This window comes from Parasteatoda tepidariorum, chromosome 4 (assembly GCF_982258835.1).
Source record: "Parasteatoda tepidariorum strain Cologne lab strain chromosome 4, Ptep-v5.0, whole genome shotgun sequence".
NCBI lineage: Eukaryota > Metazoa > Arthropoda > Arachnida > Araneae > Theridiidae > Parasteatoda > Parasteatoda tepidariorum.
The window spans coordinates 79,318,511-79,336,143 of NC_141758.1; the positions used below are offsets into that span (position 1 = coordinate 79,318,511).

Below are 17,633 nucleotides of genomic sequence, written 5' to 3' on the forward strand. Positions count from 1 at the left end.
AATTAGTTTCACGTTCTACGTCATAGGCAACTCCCATCTTTCCAAAAGAAGGTCGGACTTCAGGATATGACGTAATATTTAACTTTTCAGGAAGATGCAACGAATATGACAAAAAAGCTTTGAAAGGCGGAGTTCCGCAAATACAGATGGATGAAACCAAGGCTGAAACAGCACTTGAGTTTTTGGAAATAAACCGAGACGTATTTTTTTTTTCGCTTCTTCTTAAAATGCTGAACTTTTTATTTTAATAAAAAATCTATTTATTTTTAACCAAGGTACGCTATTAGGATTTTCTGAAGTTGAGGGGGAGAAAAGTATAGTGCAGTAAAGTACAATTTGTACAGAAAGATTCGTATGAAAAAAAATTTTATATTTTCAATGTAGCATACTTTTAACAAATAGAAATCGTACTTTCTTAAAATTAGAAATGGGTATTTTTGTTGTTGTTAGGAAGCATCTCTATAATTAGAAAAAGAGCTAAGAAATAAAATCAGCTATGTATTTAGGTGAGAATATATATAAAACTTATACGTTCTGCAGCTAAATAAGAAACGTAAATTTTTTTCCTTTTTATTATTATTTTTCCTTTTGAAGTATAAAAATGCGGAGAAATATTATTCATTCTAGCAAAAATTCTCCGTCAAGCGAATCGAAGTTTGTGTATATTTTATATCCGTTGTTGAACAGCCGACCTGGGTTCACGACTACTAATGTTCAATAAGTTTATGTATAGCAATTTTCATAAATGGAGTCTATAAAATATAGCAAAAACAATCGGAATCCGCCCCCGGATCGTTCTGAACACAGTGCTGACGTAAAATATCCTTAGAGGTAGACGAATAATGGGTTAGAACAGTGTTTCCCATACTTATGACTTTTGTGTACCCTTTCTAAATTTTTTCGTAACGCTGTGCACCGCCAATAAAAAAATAAATGTATTTTTTACTATAAAATTTTTTACAAAAGTTAAAAATCACAACTGGTTGTTAACACCACTAATTAACTGTTAACTCTGCAAAAAAATAGCCAATAGAAAAATACGTAATCGTAAATTTTCATGGCTAGCTTTGTTTTTAAATAAAAATTTTTGAAATTTTCGTTTGTTGCAAGATATCTCGCATAAGAATGCGTACCCCCGATAAACTGTTCCCGTACCCCTGGGGGTACGCGTACCACACTTTGGGAACACTGGATTAGAGTCCTCTTGTAGTCGGGGCTGTCGTGGGAGTTTTTCGTTGTTTTTCCCTCCATGTAACGTAAAAATTGTATGCCTTAACACAAGATTGATGGAAAGAATAAAGAGGTTAAATGTTTTATAATTAACATTATTATTATTAAATGACACTTGTTATTAGATAGCAAAGAAAAATTAGAATTTCTCACCATTTTTTTCACAAAAATTTTTTAAGAAAATTGTTTACAATTTTAAAGGATTACAAAATGGCTTTAAATGTTCCCAGAAATGATATTTCCAGTTGTGTTATAATGTATTACGATAATACATGCTATGTATTAAGTGTTCGAATAATTGCCCAGTTGCGTTTGAATAACGTAGCAATTATTAAGGTAGTGGTTACGTGAAAACTGAAACCAAAAGGAAAAGAAAAAACGACTGTAGGCGGAGAAAAAGATACGCTCTAATTGAATAAAGATTCTGTGTGTTAAGCGTCGTTTTACGGTAAACTTTAATTTTTTAAAAATAAGAAACAAGTAGTGAATTTATCCAATTTCTTAACTATTTTTTCAGGGTGCGTAGCGTTTTTAAAAAGTGCTTAATTTCGTTTTTTAAAAGTCCTTAAGGTGCTTTTTTTCATTGGGGTTTTTAAAAAGTGCTTAATTTTCCCTTCTTAAAAATGAGATTTTCCCTTTACTATGTTGATTTTCGCTTCGAATTATGCAGAAAGACACAGTTCACATAGTTCGATTCAACGTTTTCACAATTAACTCAACCCCAATGTATTTCGGCGAATTGTCAGTCCGTAGCGTATGAAAACGTCATTCGTTTCACATGATTCAAAATTTCATGATTTTTGACAATTGTCAAAAATATTGCCCAAAGTTTTTTTTTTTTGTTGACATGACGGTTTAAACAAGATAAAACCGTCAATTGGGTATAATATAGTCTACGTCACAGATTGTGTTGTTCCTACTAAATTTAACCCATGAACGGCATTTTCTGCGAGCCTAACTTCAAACCACAAATAAACAAACGAAGTGTTCGATCGTTTAAATAGCTGCTCGCCAGATTTTATTGCATTATAAAGAAAAGTTATTGAAACTAAATACAACTAAATAAACAACAACAACTAAAACAAATAACAACAACTACTAATAACAATAACTAAATAAACAACAACTAAATTCCATTCGTTTAGCATTGCGTCATATGTTGTTCCTACTAAATCGAAGTAGTTGTGTTTTTTTCATATTATACCCAATTGTCAAAAAATTTCCAACCCTGCCTAATTATGATATTTTTTTAAAGTGCTTAAAAATATTTTTTGAGTGCTTGAAAAGTGCTTATTTTTTGTTGAATAATTTGGCTACGTACCCTGTTTTTTTTTTTTTTTTTAATGAAAATAAAAGCTATTTGATTCGATATAACTCAAATACTTACTGATTATACTAGTGAGTGAGTAGAAATGTTTCTTAATAAAAGAAATGTGACTTCATTTGAAATTTCAATAGCGGATTTGTTAGTTTCATTTTCACTCTTTATCAGATCCCGCTCTTTTTAACTGAAGACGTACTTTTGCTCATGTTTAAAGCTTTTAAAACCAATGTTCATGCTCAATGTTCATGCAACTTTTGCTCATGTTTAAAACCAATGAATTATGCGCATACAGACAACAATAACTTACAAACAACTTTAAAAGCAGTGTGCTAAGTATATTTATTTTAAATACTTTAATCTTAATTATTAATCTATGCAAATCAAAACATACATTTAATATAAAAATAATGAAAGGAAGAAAAAAAAAAACGTAATATTGTCTGCTGTCATAAAAACTTATTATCTCAATTTTATACTAACAATACACTTCATCAATCGGACAAATTTCTAAAACAATTAAAATGAAAAAAAAGTTCGTAATAGAAACCTAAACAAATATGTTGTTAACAAAACACATTAATCATTGGGATTAATTTCTAAAACAATTACAATTAAAAAAAAAAAGTTCGTAAAAAAAACCCTGAACAAATATGTATTTAAAAGACAGCGACGATAATGTGGACTTAATCTTTGAAATAGTAATAAAATTTATTAGTAAAAGATGTGTTTTATTTCTGAAAAATAATACAGTAAATAAAGAATTATGAATACTGCAAATAAAGTAAAGTAGTAAGTATTAATACAATTATGGCGCGTGAGTTGAAACAGAGTAGTAAACAACTGTTATTGAAATGTTTATTTACTGGCTATAAATGTGTAGCCTTGAATTACAGAAATAACGCTTCTTAGTGGAGCGAAAAGAATTATGAGTTTGTTGTTTTTGGACGGGAAGAAAGAAGAAAAAAAAAATTCGCTTTTTTTTTTTTTTTAAATTTACGACTAGGTAAGGAAAAGAAAATTTGATTGTAAAAATTAAAACATTAGTGACATCGGCTTGCAGATGGTAACCTTTAGGAAAGACCACCTCTGTTCAGCGACCTCCATTATTTACGCCCACTTTTGGGAGACACGGAATCTTTTCCTTAGATTTAGTGTTGCAGAAAACGTTTCGAAAAGACCATCAAAACTTCTCCCTGTAACCGGGCAAACCTCTGCACCAAATTCAGAGAAGGTCAAATAAGGAAACACAAAAGAATATCAAAACAAAAAATATTAACAAAACAAATAAGAAGATTAAATGTATTCAAAATATTAGTGACGATCTCTACAACATCTCGTTGCAGTCAGAGTGCTCTAAAAACGATGATTATTTAATTTTAGAGTCAAAAGTTATAGAAAAAAAATCTAGGCATCTTAAACAAGCAAACCTCTTCTCATCTTTTAAAGCTAAGTTTTATAATATAAAATTAAACGCAAACTTAAACTAAAAACATAATTGTTTATTTATTTAAAACAGTTCTTTCCTTCATAATTGGTAAATTTGTTTTTGCACACAATTATATCAGCAGAGATCATTTTTATTGACTCTAAATTTTATTCATCGATCCGGTTTTTATGAAGCCAACAAGTGGCATTTCCGCGCCAAGAAAATGTATCACAGATCTTGGAAGATCTCACCCAGAAATGTATCATATTGTATCACAGATTCGATAATCCGAAGTTGAAGCGTTTTTTTTTTGTTGTTTTTTTTCAAGTACAGTTGATTATTTATCCAATCCAAGTAATCGTTCATTTTCTTGCGATTAACATTTTAAGGAAATGTTGTATAAATTATAGTAATTTTCTGTAATACGAATAATAGCATCATTTTTTTATCATTTTGTTTGTATTACAGGAAATGATCATTGAAGCATAAAATTTTAAGGGGGGGGGGACAAAGATGAATAAAAAGCCATCACGGGGGTTGTCGAACGGAAAGAGCAGGAGCAGAGCCACCTAGCAATTAAAAAAAAAAAAAGGAAATGGTGTAAATCGAAGAAAATATAAACGAGAAGACATATAGTGCATGTTGTTTTATTAATTCATTTTAAAATACTAAAACTAGGTCGAAGCAATTAAAATAATCTTTCAACAAAAATATCATTCAGTAGTTATCGCATTAGAAGCTATTTAAAAACCAGATAAAAATTCTAGCATTCCTTAAAAATATTTGAACGTTGTTACCATATACAATAAGTCTTGAACAATTCTCAAGGTTTTCTCGTGAATATTCTTTTAAATTATTTGCCAAAGCTAAAAAAATGCTAACACTTTTCTTACGTAATATATGTATTTAAAAAAAAAATCGATGTATCATGAATTTTTAAAAGAAATTAAAAAGCAGTTATTTTGATAATATTTTATATTAGCTATATAAGAAATATCAATTTAACTACATTAGTTAAATTATTATTTTTTTTAATCAACTATTAGATTAGTCGCTTATTTTTATAATGCTATAAATTTTGGCTTGACTGTGTGGAAGAAGATTTCAAAATCTTAATTACTAACTGGAGAACAATCGCAAAGAAAAGATGAGAAAAGAGGGAGGTTATAGGGAAGGCACTGGCCCACTAAGGGCTGTCATGCCAATAGAAGAAGAATACTATAACTTTAAATTGTTCTCAACTTCAAGGTGTCACAATACCTACCAATTCTATTAACACTTTGATGCAGATGGAAGACCGGTGTCCTTTTATATATATTTTTCTAGAGCTCCAATTGCAAGCAAAAATTTATTTTTAGTAATTTTTAATTATAAAAGAAATCTGTTAAGATTAGTTGTAGTAAAATATAAAATCCAAAAAAAGTAGTTTCGAATTATTTTTCACTCATATTCAAAAATTCATTAATAATTAGTTTTGCAAATTAAATAAATTTCTAAATTCAATAGCTCTTTTTTTCTTAGATCTAAATAAGTGTAAATTTGAAAAAATATTATTATTTGGAAGTGAGCCGTAATAGGCAGAGTTCATCTTTAACGCAGAAAAAGACACCGGTGTTTCATGCAGAATTTCCTAAAAATAGATTTTTAAAACGCTGAATATATAAAATTTTTCTCTTATTTTGATCTAAATTAATACAAAATAATGAAGAAAGTATGAAAAATATGTTTAATAAAACTTCTGCGTCAAAGAGTTGACCACATAGGGGCCGTTCAAAAAGTACGTACACAAAAATGGAGAAATTTTAACCCCCTCCTCCCCCTTCGTACATAACCGTACACAAGGTCTTACTCTCCCCCCCCCCTTAGAGTACGTACATTTTATTAGTCTACCCCCCTTTTTCATAAAAATTAAAATAATTATGTTTTAAAAAAATTAAATATTTATTTAATATAATTTATTAATTTAAATTATTTAAACAATAACACCCAACTTTTTGTACGCACTTTGTAAAATACCTCCCACCCTCCTCATCATACAAAACCGTACAAAATAGCAAATCCCCTCCCCCCCTTCGGGATGTACGTACTTTTTGAACGGCCCCATAGCCACACACTAAAATCTATTAAACAAATTTTTAAGGGGAGGAAAAAAATATGTATATTGATTTTGACAGTAAATACAGTTAAAGCGTATAATAAGAATAATCGTCGAACGCAACACTAAAATCAGGTGGAAAAAAATTATGCAGGAATTGTTGTTGTTGTCTGCAAAATTTGTTTGATTCAGACTATTTTATTTTATAACCGTCGTTGAACAGCCGACCAATTTTTTAAGTTTACGACTACAAATTTTCAACTCCGTAGCACTTGTAATTTTGAACCCAATCCAGAAGACAAGGAAACTCCTGGATCAAGTATCGGGTGAAATTTGCCCTCGTGGAGGACTTTTTGATGGAATTTACTGCATTCGCGCTACATGGAGATGAAAAATACGAAAATCTCCCTCTAGCCTGATGGCAAGAGGATTCTAACCCATGATCCATCTACCACAGAGGATATTCTACGCCAGCACGGCGGTCGGTGCAAGCCGGGTGCGTAATTCGTATCGACCAGTTATCGGTGGAATTCGAACCCGGTTCACCTCATTGGAAGATGAACGCTACATCCCCTGAGCTCCCACTCTTTCTTATTAAAAATTATGTTCTATAAAAAAGGGCCATGCTTAGGGGTGGGCGAACTGGACGATTGCTCATGGCAGCTAAAATTTATGACCACCGAAAGTTCCGGTTTGTTTAATAATTTTATGACAAGTCTTCCTTTACATTTGTTAAATTTTGGATAAATTTTTGGAATTTCTTGGATATATAATTCATGCGAGTCATTATAATTTATCTTTCCAAATGTGAATTTCATTTCATTTGCTGTTCCTTTATATCAGGAGAGTAATTTTAATGAATAACAGCATAGAACTTTTTATCAAAATTCAACTTTTATGTCATAAAAATTAATTGTATTAACAATTTTAACTGTTGCCGATTTGTGAGTGATTGAAGGGCAATCTTAGACAATCAGCTGAGGAAAATCTCAAGGAAAAATAAAAAGCAGAGTTGGAATGATTTAAAAATATTCAATTTAAAAAAAAAATTGTTGATTTGAATCGTTATTTTAAATCACCGATTTATTTTAAATCACTGATTTATTTAAAAATGTTATGTATGCAGTACTCCTTTAACTAATATATCATAGTTAAAGCTGTAATAATAAACCATTGATATCAAATCTCGTTGATAATAAATGTTTTATTCTTAGAAACAAGAAATAAGTTAATAAATTAAGAAGAAAAAATAGTTTTTTTTTTTTTAAGAAATTATAAATGTAGATAAGAATGTAACTTTTAAATTATAATTCCAACCCCCCTCCCCATTATTCATTTCTTATTCTTATGTGCTCATATGTAATATAATTTGTTGTTTTGTTATCAATAAATATACTTCAATTATAAGCACTTGATTTTATGCACATTTATTTCCATAGAAGTAATTTTAAAAATTAGTAAATATCTAATTGTAAATAAAGACTTGTTATACCAAGATTAATTTATTTTTTCAAATATTTTCCAATCTAAAATAATTAACTTTTCATTCAAGTTGCTTCTCTTTGCAATTTATTAATGTTTTTAGTTTGATGAAAAAATTATAACTGACTTTATTCAGTCATTAGTGTACAATAATTAAATAATAATATTAGCCTTTTTATTACTAGTGGTATTAATAATTTTAGTTGAAGTATTAGAGTGTTAAATAATATCAAGTATTATTTATACGTTTTGTCAGATCGTTAAACACGAAAACAATTTAAAATATGATCAAAAGAAAAATAAACCCAGTGTTTAATATATGCTTTATTATACAAAACATGCTGTTTTATTAATCGTGACGTGATAAAATGTTTCGCTGCCTGAAAGTTTAAAAAAGAACGAAATAAATTTTTGAAAATCATTTTCACAAATATTTATAATTAGTACATAAACAAAAATACTACGCGTATTGTTGTGACAAATATTTAAATTATAATTTATCACAAATTTAATTTATGTCATTTGAATGTTAAGCCTATTTCGATAGAACTACTGAAAAATTACATTAATTCTAAAACCAAATTTATTCAACTCATTTGAAAAGTATTATTAAAAAGATTTTCAAATGAACTCGATGCATCATTTGTAATAGTTTTCTAATTCCAGGATGTTTCCTAAAGAATCTTCTTTTGTTTTAAGATATTTATAAATTGGTAAGTGTGCGTGTCTTGGATAATGATAACCAGCTAATTTTCTTATCATGATTTCGTAAAATTTCAACATTTTGAACAGTTTATTTTTTCAACTGTTATAATATGAAATATAATTTTAATTGTGGATACATATATTAAAATTAATATTTTCCAAAGAGTCAGTTAATAGACTCTAGTCAAAATTTTAATAGAGTTGCAATTGAGCTCTTAGAAATATGTTCCGTGTCGATGATAACTAGAGACTTTAGAGCTCTCATTAAAATGGAACACATTGCTCCAAAAAAAAAGACAAAAAAAAAAAAAAAAAAAACTGCTCCATGTTACGATTGAACAAAATGCTGCTTATTGAAAATACTGATTCAATTAAAGCTACTAATTAAAATAGCAAATTAAAAAAAAACAATGGGAAACAGTTTTCGATTTCGTGAATTTCTCCAAGATAAAATTTTATTAACTGGGCAAAAATGCTGAAACTTTTTCAAACCTTATTCATAAATAATAGCTAATTGAAAGGAAACGATTTTCGAGAATTTTTTCTCTGATAAATTTTGATTATTTGACCGTTTCTAGCATTGTTTCGTATTATTCGTCATTAAAGAGTAACTTCCATTACAATTTGGTTTCATTTCCAATAGAAATTAAAAAAATTAAAGGATATTATGTCAAGGTTCGTTACATTAAAAAAGATTAAGAAATTCACTTAAAACCAAAATTTATGAATTAAAATTAAATATTCTTCAATTTTAAGGTGTGTCTCAATGACGTCCCATTTTATAAAACCGCATAGCAACACACTATTATTCGTCAAAACAACTCTTACGGGAGGCCAAATAAAAACATATATATTAATTATGACTGAAAATATATATAATATTCATAATAAAAACAATCATGGGGTGCAGTATTAAAATGAAACGCATTGTTTACTAAAATATAATCGAACCAAAAAGGTACTAAATTCGCTCAGCTGTTAACCACGAGCAACGCCATGCAGTCTTGCCCCACTGTCACCACGGCCCCATGCAACTGTCATTCTATGAGCACGTGCTCAGCACCTTTGGAAACATGCAGTGTTCACGTGAACAAAGCGCTCCCATTGGCCACTGCAGCCGTGCCCTCGAAACACCCGCGATTCTGATTCGTTCATCAGTGGCATGCCCACATGGTCAACTCAAATCAGCCTTTGTACACAAGCCCGTTTTCTTGTGAATATAAGCCAGCGTTAAAGCGGGAACCGACTTTTTAGTAAGATCAGAAAGTAAATTTTAAATATAATTTGAATGTTGAAGTATTATGGCTAGCATTATGTTTTCTCCACCAAATACACCCCCTCATATATTCGCTGTAAGTACCGGAAAAAAATTAGATCTCATATACTCAATTATTTAGTATCTGAATTAAGTGGAATAAAATGTTTTTGTTGGTGTGTTATGATGACACAAAGATGATTGTAGAGTGTTGTGACAATAGCAAATAATTGGCATAACACAAAACAAACATCTAAATTCATTAAAAGAAGGAGATTGTTAATATATTTGTTTAAAATAATTAGTTTTGATTGTGAAGCGCTTCGCTTTCCTATCTTTTCTTACACAATTAACTTTTTAATTATCCTTAACTTTAAAAATCTCATTCTTTTTAATTAATTTAATTTTGTTATTAATAATTCTTTAATTTTCAGCATATTTTAATATAATTAATTTGAAGATGAATTTATTTTAATGAAATAGAACTCTTAAGTATTTTGAAATTTAATGAATTTTCTTAAATTATTTTGTTTAATAAATGTTTTAAATCAAGTATAGAAATTTTTCGTATAAAAATGTATAGTTTTCATGTAAGAACAGCAATTTTAATTATTTTATTCAGTTAATGTGGTTCTATTTTGTATCATAAATTTTTATTTTTAAATGTAAAACAATTTGAAGGATAACTAGTAAATATTTCTATCTAGACAGTTTTGTAAAATCTCTTTTAATTTAACAGTTTATAATAAATAAAATAGAATAATATGTTCAGTTATTTATCTTGGAGTGTATAAAAACATCTAGCTGCTGTTAGTTAAACAATGTTTGCAGAAAACATACCTGTTTAAATCTGCAGAATAAGTTTCCATAATTTACTGTTCATTTATTCATGTTTTTAACTCGGAAATTTGAGCTTTTTCAAAATGCTACTCAACATGTTCTTAAACCTGAAAATATGAGTGTTAACATAGAGCAACTTAACATGTTCTTTAATTTGGAAATTTGAGTGTTTTTTTTAAATAGAACTTAGAATGTTTTTCCTACTAACTCTTTGTAATTGGACAAATTTTATAAACCAATAAAAAAATAAATTTTTAGAGTATCAATTTAAGATATTGTCTTGATATTTCTGTAAATTAATCTAGTTATTCTGAAAACTTTATTAGTTCATAATTTACATTGAAATGTAAATACAAGATGGTTAGTTGAAATGTAAATACAAGATGTTTAGTTAAAAAACATTTTTTATTTAATTTAGTAAATTTATCTGTGATAAAACTAATTTCTAAGACTGTATTAAATATATACATGCTACTATATAGCAAATAAGTATAACATAGTGATATTTCTCTAAATAAAATGCAAATACAAGATCTAGAAAAATTCAGAAATATCATTGTATACTTCTCTGGGGGGGACCATCATCCACTTTCAAGGGCCAAAGTCACTACTAAACTATTTCATTAGTTTTATATTGCATTCTTTTTAGTCCAGAGTCCAAGCATGTCTATCTCTAATCTTATATTTAATTAAAGAAGTATGTCAGATAAGAATAGTGATAAGTTTCCTCCACTCTTCCTGTACAAACAACAGTGACAAAACTTGACTGATAAGTTTACTTGGGTGCTTATTTACTTCTTAATTCAGGTGTTATTAATTAATTATTTTTTTCAAAAATTAAAGGAAAAGTAAAGATTAAAAAATATTGCAATTTAATCCATTTATAATACTTCAAGGGGCAAATTATTACTCCCACAAAATATGTATATTTGTAGAAACATATACTTAATTACAATAGTGAAGAAAGACTGAAATATGTAATAATAAATAATCAAGTTAATTTAATTCTGAATATTAAAACTTTTAAATAAAAATAATAACACTCAATCAATAAAAAAGAATAGGCTTGCAAATAAATTGAATAAAAACTTATCATGCTTATGAAAAATAAACACTTCAAATTGATTTTTTACATTTTGTTCTACTAGAAATTTTGTCCTATAAGTCAAGGACAACTATTTAAAATTTTACTACTTTAAAAAACAAATTTAAGTTCAGAAATAAAATATTATGTTTAAAAAAGTATCCAATATATTTTTTGATAAATTAAATATATAGTATTTAACTCAATTTATAATATAAGCATAGAAAGAAGTTGAAATGAATAACTAATTATAAATAATCAAATTTAGATTCAAAATATATAATCTAACAATTTTTAAAATTTCTCTTTTAAATATTGTGTAACAACTTTAAAATTTCCAATTCTCAGTTCCTCAATTTTCATTAAATGCACATTAATTAACTTATTTTTTTACAATATTTTTAACAATATTTTTTTTGTGTTTTATTTTGAGATTAAGCAATGTACTGTAAATAAATGAATGATTAAAAATTAGCATTCTCCCTAAAAAAATTTTTTATCCATTATCCACAAATGGAATAGAAAATCAATTATAGAAATTTAAAAAGAAATATAATAAAATATTGAAAATTAAATAAAATAAAACAATGAAAACATTAATTTTTCATTGTTTTATTTTAATTAGCTAACTTATAGTTTTTAATTTATAAGTGTTGTGATACTAGAATGATTTGAATTCAATCTTTTGTGCAAAGTGTTACTTAGCACAGTAAGATAGCACATGACCACATGGCAGACTCGCAGCGACATTGTCACATAACTTTACAGAGTTCTTGCAGAAAGATTTTTCTTTCGAAAAGTTTAAAAAAAAATTACTTCTCTTTTCTACACAAAAAATTTATACGTAATATTTGAATTGTACATTTAGATAATCACTTTTTGACACACTCAATTTACACCGATAGTATCGTAAATCGATGTAATGTTTGGGCTGTATTTTCGGCAGTTATTGATTTTCTCGATATATTTCAAACAATAAGGAATATTCTACATGTGCATTTGAGTATTTACTTTTTAAGGCAATGATTCTATTGAATTTTTGGCAGTTATTGCTATTGATTTCTAGTTTTTAAATCCAATATTTTTTAAACTGTATTTTCTATTATAACAACCTAATCTCCAAACGAAACACGTATTTGGGAATTCCGATTCGTGCAATTTCGTCCTCGATCTTCTTTTCGGCAATTATTCGATCAATTAACAAAATTTGAAGAAAATAATTTGTGCACCCCCAACAAAATGTGAGAATCATAATATTAGAATAAAAAATTCTTACATATTCAATTTAAAAAAAGAAAAGTTTTTTTTTTCGTTTAGTAAACACAGTGCTTTAGTTAATTTAAATTAATTAGTTATTATTAAAAGTATCGTGCAGAAAGATATTAGTGCTAGAGAGTTTTGTCACAGATAGCTCGAAAAAAAATTCTGCCACAGGGGAACTTGAAATGTTGTATGGATGTTATAAATTAAACTATTATAGTTTCAACCTAGAAACAAGATTATTTTATTTTTTTAATTTAATATAAAGTTTAAAGACTTCTGACTGAAGCTTGTTCATCTTTATTTGGGTTATTACTTTAAATTAAACTAATTTTAACATGTTTTAATTTCAGGAGCACACATATCCTTTGTATTCTTCGAATTCAACACTAGACAACCCAGATTTGGATGCTGTTCAAACTCTACTTTATATGAGCAAACATCAATCTATACATCATTACAAAATAAATAATACAGAGCAACAACATCATGGGAATCTCACACCATCTCATTCAGAAGATGAGCTAGAAGATATCACTCCGAAAACTCCTCTTCAAGAATCGGAATTAGCTAGGGTAATTATTTTTCTTCCTAAAGTATAAATATTTAAATTTTTTGGGAAGATTTCCGTATTTGTATCTAAATAAATGCCAAATTTTACAGTATGCTGCCAGAAAACTTTAAAAAAAAAAAATAATCTCAGAAGGGTATAATCAAAGTTCCCTTAAATAAAAAACGACTCCTTCAGTTTTGAAGGGCACTAATTTTGCAAATTATATGAATTATATTTAGCTGCTAGATTTTAGTGCCCTTTAAAAGGGGGTGGGCCACCCTTCTAAAAACACTTTAGAAAAAGACTGATATAACTTGTATCAATCCCTAGCCAAACATCAACATTTATATTTCTTTTAAAGTTTTCCAAGTTTAAAATCTTTTTAGGGCCTTGGCGTTAGTAGTTGGAAGTGAACAGATACTGATACAGAAATATCCCCATTTTATTTAATAAAATGGTATATTTTTTCAAACTGGTATATCAAAACTAATTGATATATATTTTATATTCTATAGCTTCTTCTTACAAACACTCCACCATCAACACCAGTTCCTCCAATTACGGGAATGCCAGTTTCAGTCATTGTTAAGGCACCTCCAAGCAAGTCCACCTGTGCATTTACAAAAACTGTTCAGACTGATAGTGTTATTTCTTCATCACAAACTGTAAATATATCTAAAAACAAACAACTAAAGGAACTTAACCCCTCACCTGTGCCTCAAATACGTAATTCTCTACCAACTGTTTATACTAAAGTAACTCCTGTTGCAACTGTGCTTCCTATTAGAGCCATAGATAGTAGTCCTTACTCTAATACTTATGTCACACAATCTACAAAACCTGTGGCTATCGCACCAAAAATCTCTACTTCAACAGTTATAATTCCTGCTGTTGCTAACTGTTCACCTGCTCAATCTCAGACTCTAATTTTTACCCATGTTCCTCAAACACATAGTTCAAATATGTTGTCTACTTCTTCAACAACATCACCTGTGATGCAATTAGTTGTTACGTCTTCACCATCTCTTGTGACGAATGTGATATCGTGTTCTGCTAAAGAACGGCAGAGGCTGATTGCTCCCGCACCTCTCTTGTTGACCAGGACATCAAAAGCTTCTGAAGATACTCGCAAAAGAACATACCAGTGTACTTATCCAAACTGCAAGAAGACTTATTTCAAAAGTTCCCACCTGAAAGCTCATTTTAGAACCCACACAGGTAAATACTTGTCAATTTGGGTATTAAACTTAAAAAGGCATGTTAAACGCTTAAAACCTAAACTTTAATTCAGTAGCAATATTTATGAAATACTTTCTCATTTTCAATATTACTTGATCCTGTAAAATTGGTTATTTAACAACCTATATAGATAACAATTAAAACATTAAAAGATTAGGGTCTATTCAATTATTATACAACCAAACTTTTAGTAATTTTAGACACTTCCACACATTTGTGAGAAAAATTAAGAAAATCACACTCTTTAACCCTTTCTTAACTTTTTTCCGAATGTTAGTTTTATTTTTCCAAAATTCAATTTTCCCTAAATTTTATAGTTTAAAAAAGATTTCTTACGAACAAAGTAAGTAGGTCGTGTAAGTACAATTTGTATATCCCCTCTTCCTTTCTCAGCAAAAATAAGCAAATCATAAGCTGTATTAAGTGATTCTTGGTACATAAATGTAACTTAGTAACATAATAACTTCCAACTGCAATATAGATACCAATTGATAAGCATAGAGACAGAATAAATTTATGTTAGTGCTACAAGGTTTGATACACATATATGTATATAATTTAAGACAAGCATTGTGAAGTATAAGTTGGATGTTTCAAAATTAATTCTAAACAGAATATTTGAATGCTCTTTTACAAATTAGTTTAAATTTTTAATTCTTTACAATTCATATAAAGAATTATACATAATTTTAGTAATTATATTTTGGCAGTTAAAGTCAAAAAATAATATTACTTATATGAATCAATATTCACTTTTTTGATTGTGGGATATTATATGAATTAATATTTGTATTTTAGGTGAGAAACCTTTTGCTTGCACTTGGGCCAACTGCAATAGAAAATTTTCCAGATCTGATGAGTTATCACGACATAAGCGCACACATACCGGAGAGAAAAAGTTTGTCTGCAATGTTTGTAGCAGGAAGTTTATGAGAAGTGACCACTTGGCAAAACACGTTAAACGTCATTCAACTGGAAGATTAACTAATATAAAATACTCTAAAGACATTGCTCAAAAATCAGATTTACGAGCTGATATCATTCAAAACCATTGTTCTCTTTCCATTGCACCCTCAGTTTTGCAAGTCATTATACCTGCAGCTCACTGAAGACTCTTACTCATGTGAACTATTTATTGTAATCATCAAATTCATTGTTATTTAATTTCATTACTTGTAAATATTTACTGTATACCAATGAGCTTAAACAGTGATGTTTGAATTGAAATCATTTAATGTCTTGCAGTGTCGTTTTAATAGTGTGAATAAATAACTTTTCAATATTTTATATGAAATTATAATGGCTAATTACTCAAAAATCTGAATAGATTTTTCTCTCATATTTAGTTCATTTAACGTTATATAGTAGTATATGTAATTATGCATTTTTATTCATCCCTTAAAAAATTAAGAAAATATAGTTGTGTGAAATTAAATTGAATGATGCAGATCTGCTTTATTTTACCTCTATCGAAGATACTAAAATAGACAACAGGAATAAGAAGTGGACTAGACCTATACCGCAAGATTTTATCTTAACTTTTATTTTTAAATTGGGAAAAAAGCTTGTATGATTTTAAGGAATATGAATTTTTGGAAAATAACTTAAAAATGCATATATCCATCTCAATCATATTGTACTCTTTGAAAAGATACTAATAATATATTTAGAATATTAGCTTTGTTTAAAATACAACTTTTATTATCATTAAATTTAAAATAATTTGAATGCATCTTTACTTCAGCACTGTTGTATTTAGATATTTACAATTCCTTTTATGTCTTATTCTTATATACTCTTATCATAAATGTATCCTGTATTTTAAAATTGTACTTAGCTCTTATGATAGCTATCTTGGTGATCTGAAATATAAGATTATTAAATTAACATATAAATGACACTTCCATACTTCTTAACATTAAAATACGTTACACAAATTTTGAAGAAAAAAATTAAGTTCTACTTAATGGTTATTTTAAATTTTTCAATATAATAACTACATTTAGAAGTTTATTAAATATGTGCAGAAATGTTTGAATTTTGAAGCTATAAAACCTAAAGTCAATATGAAAGAGAGATACCAAATTGAATGTTCTTCATACAAATTAAAAACATTTTAATGTATCTTAAGTTAAAAAGTAACATCTCCTAAAAGAATTTTTTTATAAATTGAAGTGACATCAAAATTGCTGTTTATCAAAGACTTTTTTTTTTTTTAAAATTCTCGTATATCACATAGCTAAACTGGTTGTCTTTTAGATTTGCATGTTTTGACTTTTAAATTTCTAAATATTTTATGAAATTTTTTATCCATGGATTGATTATACTTCTTCAGTAATGCAGTCATTCATAATCTTATTTTTTTTCCTATTATATAAATGATGTTCTTCCAATTCTATATGTTTTCATAATTACTGAAATGAAAATTGTTATTGTGTATTTGTAGAGTATCACTTAACTGTAGTTATCAAAAATAATAAAAATATTTATTTATAAATTTAAAAATTTTAGTCATTCTTGTATACTTTTTCCAACACTATAATACAATATACAACAGAAGTGGAGCGCAGCTTCCTAATTACTTCATTTTCAATGTAAATATTTACCTCCATTTTAAGGAAAGAGGTTTAACTGGTTCTGCTATATAAGCCTTGCTTGAAGAGGAACAAGCAGGCTTCAAAACCAGTATTTGTTCAGATTTTGGACAAAGATAAGACTATTTATATTTGATTTGGCTGTAAGTTAGGTGAACAATTAATTTTGCTGAGTCACAAAATGAAAAGATGATTAATTATCCATTATGTTATTAATGTTATCACATAATGCTTTTACAAACTTAAATTTTGAAGTTTGCAATTTATATTCAAGATCTGACACATCTTATAAAAAGATTTTATGCTAACTAGCTACAAATATTCTGGTCTTCTCCACCTTAAGAACAGTTTTTATTACTTAATTTAATGAAATTTTACATATAAAAATTAAAGAGCTCATAAGGGGATTTTACCTGTAATCAGTTGCCAGTTCTAAGACCAAAACATTCTTAGAATTTAAGTTAGGGTCTTAAAGTAATAACTAAAAAATGAAGAAAAAAATTATGTGAAGATGTAAAAGAACTTACAGAAGCAAACAGCATTTTG

General features: G+C 28.0%; 1 protein-coding gene across 1 annotated transcript; it reads left to right on the forward strand.

The window, feature by feature from the left end:
• The first annotated feature begins 9,429 nt into the window (after window positions 1–9,429).
• On the forward strand, window positions 9,430–16,998 carry LOC107445589 (uncharacterized). Its single transcript, XM_043047910.3, has 4 exons — window positions 9,430–9,614; window positions 13,055–13,276; window positions 13,770–14,472; window positions 15,292–16,998. Exons 1-4 carry the CDS (start codon window positions 9,564–9,566, stop codon window positions 15,600–15,602), a joined length of 1,287 nt encoding a protein of 428 aa, XP_042903844.1. The 5' UTR covers window positions 9,430–9,563; the 3' UTR covers window positions 15,603–16,998.
• Window positions 16,999–17,633: the final 635 nt, after the last annotated feature.

What these genes read in the sequence shown, in the direction of transcription:
- LOC107445589 (XM_043047910.3), top strand. Translation starts at nt 9,564, where the DNA reads ATGGCTAGCATTATGTTTTCTCCACCAAATACACCCCCTCATATATTC. An exon ending in AAGAATCGGAATTAGCTAGG is followed by an intron (nt 13,277 to 13,769) that starts GTAATTATTTTT and finishes TATATTCTATAG; the next exon opens with CTTCTTCTTACAAACACTCC. An exon ending in TCATTTTAGAACCCACACAG is followed by an intron (nt 14,473 to 15,291) that starts GTAAATACTTGT and finishes TTTGTATTTTAG; the next exon opens with GTGAGAAACCTTTTGCTTGC.